The 7,500-nt window shown below is 45.2% G+C and overlaps 1 protein-coding gene across 3 annotated transcripts in view; it reads left to right on the top strand.

The window, feature by feature from the left end:
• tmtc1 (transmembrane O-mannosyltransferase targeting cadherins 1) overlaps positions 1-7,500 on the top strand; it is an 83,642-nt gene that overhangs the window by 54,387 nt on the left and 21,755 nt on the right. For all 3 annotated transcript variants that reach the window (XM_048268149.1, XM_048268148.1, XM_048268147.1), the window contains one exon: positions 2,984-3,105. In XM_048268149.1, coding sequence (XP_048124106.1) covers positions 2,984-3,105 — 122 coding nt within the window. The remainder of the gene's footprint in view (positions 1-2,983; positions 3,106-7,500) is intronic.

The following is a 7,500-nucleotide window of genomic DNA, read 5'->3' as shown; positions in this document are numbered from 1 at the left end:
ATCCAGAGCAGGTGCATTTTTATCGTAGAAAATGGATTTGGTGCTTTACACATCACAGATGTATCAGCTTTGAGCAAACACAGGGACTTGCCATTGTCCATAATGGATTTCTAATCAAGTCTGGTTTGTTTGTCTGAGATTTCACACGGTAACAATGGGGGGCGGAGCTTAGCGACAAGCAATAAGTTCTCAGTTCCTTTGGGGGAAGTGTAAACATGTACATGTAGCTTAGAATGGCTTTTAGTTCCTCAGTGGAAAAACACATAGGGTGTAAATTAACCACCCCCTTATTGTGGACAGCTTGTCTTTTTCCCAATATGTAGAATTTCCTCAGTGGGGGTGTCAGTTATTTGTAACACAGGCCTCTCAGAAGATGTTGTGAGTTTGAAGGTGTAGGCTTGTTAATGAAGTGACTATTCTTTTTTTATCTCTCGACGAAAACCACAAACTCGTTAATGCTCACAGCACTCACGCAGGCTGTCACCATGGTGATCTGAAGCTGTAAGCTGGTCATTGGATGTGTGTGTGTGTGTGTGAGACTGTGTTTGTGACACACAGTTCTTTGTATGATTTGTTGATTCTGTATCCTCTGAGGACAGCAAGGTTGTTGGGTATGTGAGGCACGTTTGTGAGTGTGTGTGTGTGTGTGTATGTGTGTGTGTGTGGGTGGGCGGGTGGGTGTGTGCGTGTGTGCGTGTGTGCATGTGTGCGTGCGTGCGTGCGTGCGTGCGTGCGTGCGTGTGTTTATTCAGCGAGAGGGAGCAAGAGAGTTTCCTCAGTCCCAGATGGGCTGGATCTCATATTGACTGAGTTGAATAATTTATGTTTTGTTGGAGGCTGAGGGCTGACAGACCAATGTCAGAATAGCAGCAGGCACTCCATGATTAGTCTCTCTCTCTCTGTCCATCTCTGTTCTTTCCTACTTCTCTCCTGTACTCCGGGCTCAAACCTGAGATCCGGTGGCTTGACCACCAGTCCATAACCCATGGCTGGTCTAGCCTCATTTTGGTGCTTTTGAGTTGAATAGCTTTGTGTGTGTGTGCGCGTGTGTGTGTGTGTGTGTGTGTGTGTGTGTGTGTGTGTATGTGTATGTGTATGTGTGTCTGTTCATGTGTAGGCATTTTTATAGCCGCCTTCATCCACTGTTAAGCCAGCCTCCACTGACTCACTGGCCCCTTCGGTCAACCTGCGGCAGTGCCTTCCACTGGACTTCATATTCCAGTCAGGGAAGCGTATCTGCCCATTGATCCTCTCCAGCCGCATCTCCTGCTGTTGGCACCCCACATGCCCAGACAGCAGGAGGGCACCGTTACTCCGCAGCCTTCCTCTTGTGTGCCAGTACGCTGCCTCAGTGCCAGCGAACAGTCTCCATTTACAAAAATGCCCAACTGGGTGCGGTGCAGACTTGGAGTCAGGTCTGTCCACCATGCTATTTGGATAGCAAAACTGTTGGAACAAGCTGCCCAGTGAAGGGTTGCATCTGTAATGAATGCCGAGGAGGTGAGACGCATTCAACAGTGTGAAACTCCCTTGTTGCAGCGCGCACATGTACAGGGGCTTTAATAATGCATGTCTCCCTGGGAGAGGCTCACTGTGAGAACGCATGAGAGAGAGAGAGAGAGAGAGAGAGAGAGGAGAGGAAGAAAGCCAGTGAAGGAGAGCCGAGTGGGTGTAGTACTTTTAAATAAGAGCAGTGGAGAGGGCAGAGACTCTTCCCCTTCCTGGAGTGACTCATTAACTTTTAACAGCTTCCCTCGTTTTTGGGGGATATTGTTAAGTGGGCCATTATACATTCATTGAGCTCAAGTGCTCTCTCTCTCTCTCTCTCTCTCTCCCTCTCTCTCTCTCTCTCTCTCTCTCTCTCTCTCTCTCTCTGGCTTCACCATCACTGAGCTGGATGGTGTTCTACTGCATACCAGTCATACCAACACTATACAGAGTTCTGGACAAAGTCTACTGACATGGCATCTACGTGTGTGTGTGCGTGCATGCGTGCGTGTGCGTGCGTGCGTGTGTGTGTGTATTCATCCGTGAGTAGAGAAACATTGTTCACACACACCTTATCGGTGTCTTCATGTGTGACTGTGTAAGGTAGAAACACATACAGTACATATATGTGCATGCAGACAGGCGTGTGTGTGTGTGCGTGTGTGTGTGTGTGTGTGTGTGTGTGTTTATATGTTTGATTGTAGAGGCCAGTGAAATATTAAACTCTAAGTGTTGTTGTGAGACTAATAGCAGAAGCAGGCTTTGAAGAAGAGGCCCCTTTAATCAACTGTACTGTCAAACTGTGGCGTTCATTAGCCTAACAAGCAAATCACTAGAACCACAGATGACACATCCATTAGAAAAATGAACCACTGTTTGCTCAAGTAAACATGTGTGTGTGTGTGTGTGTGTGTGTGTGTGTGTGTGTGTGTGTGTGTGTGTGTGTGTGTGTCTATTGTTGTTAATGAAAAGGGGGGGGTTGGAGTTTGCTGCTGTTAAAATTGCTTAGGTGTAGAATTAATGAATAGAAAATGTGTATGTGGTTGTGTATGTGTGTGTGTGTGCGCGCACGCACATCTCAAAAATAGTAAAAGGCTCCAAACACAAGTCTGCTTTAATATTTTGCCACATATATCAGCAGATGCTGTGAAAGAACAAATGCAGCTGTTTAATGAAAGCCAGTTGATTACTCTGAACTATGCCACTGATTTAGCTAGATGTTGAATGTGATTAGGATTGGGCTGCAAATATGTTTTATTTTTAGAAAGCAGAGGGCATTTGTCCTATTTGGCCCTACATTCAGAACAATAAATGTTTGAATATATGACCATACATGTTTAAAATTCTCAGCCAAAGTTATTTATAAGGGCTTGTATATGACCAAGTAAACAGTGAAACTCTTTTAATCAGTGTTTGTCTCTTTGCATGCTATTGTGTTTCTCTCTCCCTCTCCTTCTCTCTTTCCTTCTCTCTCTCTCTCCTTCTCTCTCTGTAGAAAGTGGAGAATAGAGAGTTGCTGGTTGGGATTCTGTTCCTGGTGTTCCCCTTCATCCCTGCAAGCAACCTCTTCTTCCGGGTGGGCTTTGTGGTGGCCGAGAGGGTCCTCTACATGCCCAGGTATGCTACTGTACATGTGTGTGTTTGTGTGTCTGCATTAATACCATCATCTGGATGCCTCTGTGATAAGACCACAGTTCAATTATTTGTGATAAGACCACACAGTTCAATGTTCACTCAATGTTCTGCATCAACGCTTTGGCAACAGTTACCATGGCAACAGCAAATAGTGATCACACTTGAATGGCATTGCACTGAGTTTCAGCACTAAGTATGAGTTTTTAAAAGCTTTAATAGCAAATGAATAAGTGTTTCTTTCCTCTTGACTTGAGGACCACATGGTAACCATGGTGTTAGTAAAGTAACAGCTCTTGAGGTTTCTTCAAAGTACCTCTACACAGTGCTATTATTGATCCCTTAAGCCCTGGAGATAAGGGATTTCTGATTGGATGGCAGGTGGCTATTAGCTCTGGGATAACTGGATAGCCTATGGTATCCAGGTATTTATCCTGTCTGGTTTTGCTAAGCAGGAATAACCAGCTGGGTAGGTGTTGCCATGGTGCAGGTTTTAGATGATTTTAAGCTGAGCTTTAAGTGAGAAGTTGCCTCCTCATCGGCCTGTTGGGTGTCGGTGCAGCATGTTAATATCACATATTGTGTGTGTGTGTGTGTGTGTGTGTGTGTGTGTGTGTACATGCACACAGGCTAGTGTCACAAATACACATTTCTTCCTGTATTTGAACTCTTTTCTGGCCTTCAGTTTGGGAGCAGTTTGCTACTCGTCCACAAACCCTTCAGTGAGAAGAAAGAGGGTTGTGATCAGATAGAGGGCTGTGTTGACATTAATACAGTGTTGAGCTGTGTTGACATTAATACAGTGTTGAGCTGTGTTGACATTAATACAGTGTTGAGCTGTGTTGACATGAATACAGTGTTGAGCTGTGTTGACATTAATGCAGTGTTGAGCTGTGTTGACATTAATACAGTGTTGAGCTGTGTTGACATGAATACAGTGTTGAGCTGACATAATACAGTGTTAGCAGGGCTGTGATCATAGAGAGGGCTGTGTTGACATGAATACAGTGTTGAGCTGTGTTGACATGAATACAGTGTTGAGCTGTGTTGACATTAATACAGTGTTGAGCTGTGTTGAGGGCTGTGATCATAGAGAGGGCTGTGTTGACATTAATACAGTGTTGAGCTGTGTTGACATTAATACAGTGTTGAGCTGTGTTGAGGGCTGTGATCATAGAGAGGGCTGTGTTGACATTAATACAGTGTTGAGCTGTGTTGACATTAATGCAGTGTTGAGCTGTGTTGACATTAATGCAGTGTTGAGCTGTGTTGACATTAATGCAGTGTTGAGCTGTGTTGAGGGCTGTGATCATAGAGAGGGCTGTGTTGACATTAATACAGTGTTGAGCTGTGTTGACATTAATACAGTGTTGAGCTGTGTTGAGGGCTGTGATCATAGAGAGGGCTGTGTTGACATTAATACAGTGTTGAGCTGTGTTGACATTAATGCAGTGTTGAGCTGTGTTGACATTAATGCAGTGTTGAGCTGTGTTGACATTAATGCAGTGTTGAGCTGTGTTGACATGAATGCAGTGTTGAGCTGTGTTGACATTAATACAGTGTTGAGCTGTGTTGACATTAATACAGTGTTGAGCTGTGTTGACATGAATACAGTGTTGAGCTGTGTTGACATTAATACAGTGTTGAGCTGTGTTGACATGAATGCAGTGTTGAGCTGTGTTGACATGAATACAGTGTTGAGCTGTGTTGAGGGTTGTGATGAGAGAGAGGGCTGTGTTGACATTAATACAGTGTTGAGCTGTGTTGACATTAATACAGTGTTGAGCTGTGTTGAGGGCTGTGATCATAGAGAGGGCTGTGTTGACATTAATACAGTGTTGAGCTGTGTTGACATGAATACAGTGTTGAGCTGTGTTGACATTAATACAGTGTTGAGCTGTGTTGACATGAATGCAGTGTTGAGCTGTGTTGACATGAATACAGTGTTGAGCTGTGTTGAGGGCTGTGATCATAGAGAGGGCTGTGTTGACATTAATACAGTGTTGAGCTGTGTTGACATTAATACAGTGTTGAGCTGTGTTGAGGGCTGTGATCATAGAGAGGGCTGTGTTGACATTAATACAGTGTTGAGCTGTGTTGACATTAATGCAGTGTTGAGCTGTGTTGACATTAATGCAGTGTTGAGCTGTGTTGACATTAATGCAGTGTTGAGCTGTGTTGACATGAATGCAGTGTTGAGCTGTGTTGACATTAATACAGTGTTGAGCTGTGTTGACATTAATACAGTGTTGAGCTGTGTTGACATGAATACAGTGTTGAGCTGTGTTGACATGAATACAGTGTTGAGCTGTGTTGACATGAATGCAGTGTTGAGCTGTGTTGACATGAATACAGTGTTGAGCTGTGTTGAGGGTTGTGATGAGAGAGAGGGCTGTGTTGACATTAATACTTGAGCTGTGTTGACATTAATACAGTGTTGAGCTGTGTTGAGGGTTGTGATGCGAGAGAGGGCTGTGTTGACATGAATACAGAGGGCTGGAGCAGTGGGCCTCTTTCATGTGTGCCAGTCAGACCAAATAAACACAGCAGCCATGCGGAGCAGAGAGTCTCTCCACTGCTCTCATCGGCCCCATCAAATGCCTGATCAAGTGCTCGCACTTAGGCATGACCAATCGCTCCATAGCTCTCCCTCCTCCCATCAAATGCCTGATCAAGTGCTCTCGTTTAGGCATGACCAATCGCTCCATGCCTCTCCTGCACTCCCGGGACTCCAGCAAATCCTCGTCCCCCCTAGTAGACACCCCCACCACCTCCTCCCTCTCTTTCTCCACCACCTCCACCTCCACCTCCTCCCTCTCTTTCTCCACCACCTCCACCTCTACCGCCCTCTCCACCTCCCTCTCCACCTTGGCTCAGTGTTTTAGTTCAGTCAACTTCAAAGCCTCCTGAAATCCTTTCTCAGAGTGTAATTATAAATCCAATTAAACCAACTGGCAGAAGTCACAGTAGTCCGCAACACAGTACTTTAGCCTGAGTCACTTTATTCTCATCTATCTTCGTATCAGTTTCTTTCCTTAACTTTCTTTCCCTCCCTCTCTTTCTTTCTCTGTCTCTTTCTCTTTAATTCTTTCATTTTACGCGTGCGCTACAGTTGAGGTTCAACAGACTGTCTTTCCCTCTCTTTCTTTCTTACTTTGACCTTTAATCCTTTGACAGCAAGGGGGGGATGTGTGGGTGTTTATGTGCTCATCTGGTATGTGTGACTGTAAGTGTTGTGCACTAAGAGTGTTGCCAGTGCGTGAGTGTTGTGCACTAAGAGTGTTGCCAGTGCGTAAGTGTTATGCACTAAGAGTGTGTGTGTGTGTGTGTGTGTGTGTGTGTGTGTGTGTGTGTGTGTGTGTGTGTGTGTGTGTGTTTTTCCCCTTCTCTCTCTCTCTATATATATATATATGTATTCACAGATTTTGTTTTATGACTGTTATTTAGTCTTGATGAGTTTTAGACACGGTATGCTTTGGCAACACTTTCTTCACAAATTGTTATGCCAATAAAGCTTTTTGAATTTGAATTTGAGTGTTGCCAGTGCATAAGTGTTGGTGAGGGTGTGAGGGCGTGAGGGCACTAGGCGTCTGAGGCGTCTTTGTGGGGGAACTCTGACCCCTGACCTCCACGACCCACAACTGAATTGGAAGGAGGTTCACCACTCTCAAAGTGAACCAGACAGACAGACAGACAGACAGACAGACAGACAGACAGACAGACAGACAGACAGACAGACAGACAGACAGTTCCACATACACTGTTACACACACACACACACAAACACACATATTTCTCCAGGCACATGTACACATATACTCACACATTTATTGGAACTGAAGTGCAGGGAGGGTAATTATTTCCATATAGGCAGGTTCTCGCATCTGGGTTTAATATTTCATCCAGACATGAAATGAATTCCAGCTTAGTTGCTCTGTGAAGTGTGAGCGTGTGCATTTCCTTGTGTGTGTGTGTGTATGTGTGTGTGTGTGTGCGTGTGTGTGCGTGCCCGTACAGTATGTCTGTGTCTTTCTGTGTGAGTGCAGATAAAAAGAATTTGTGCTGACCACAGTATGTCCAGCTTGAGACACTGCTCTGACCCCAGTCCCTCTCATCCTTCCCAAACGCCCTCTATCCTCTGAGCAGCCGTCTGAGCAGCTGTCTGCACTGATGTCACTTCCCTCATCCCTGTTTAGAACTGCATCTCCTGTGGTAAACGAACACCACCACACCTCTTCAACCACCAACCCTGCCTCAGAGAGAGCCTGTTTGCAAGTCTGTCAGACTGAGCGCATGGGAGAGAGACTGTAGAAGAGACGCTCTGCGTTCTGTTTCACAACTGAGCTCATTTTTCTGCTTCTAAAGCAAGCGCCGGGCTGC

Source organism: Alosa alosa, chromosome 17 (assembly GCF_017589495.1).
Source record: "Alosa alosa isolate M-15738 ecotype Scorff River chromosome 17, AALO_Geno_1.1, whole genome shotgun sequence".
In the NCBI taxonomy this organism is placed as follows: Eukaryota; Metazoa; Chordata; class Actinopteri; order Clupeiformes; family Clupeidae; genus Alosa; species Alosa alosa.
The sequence above is the reverse complement of the archived record's forward strand: the minus strand, read 5'-3'. Positions and strand labels throughout refer to the sequence as shown.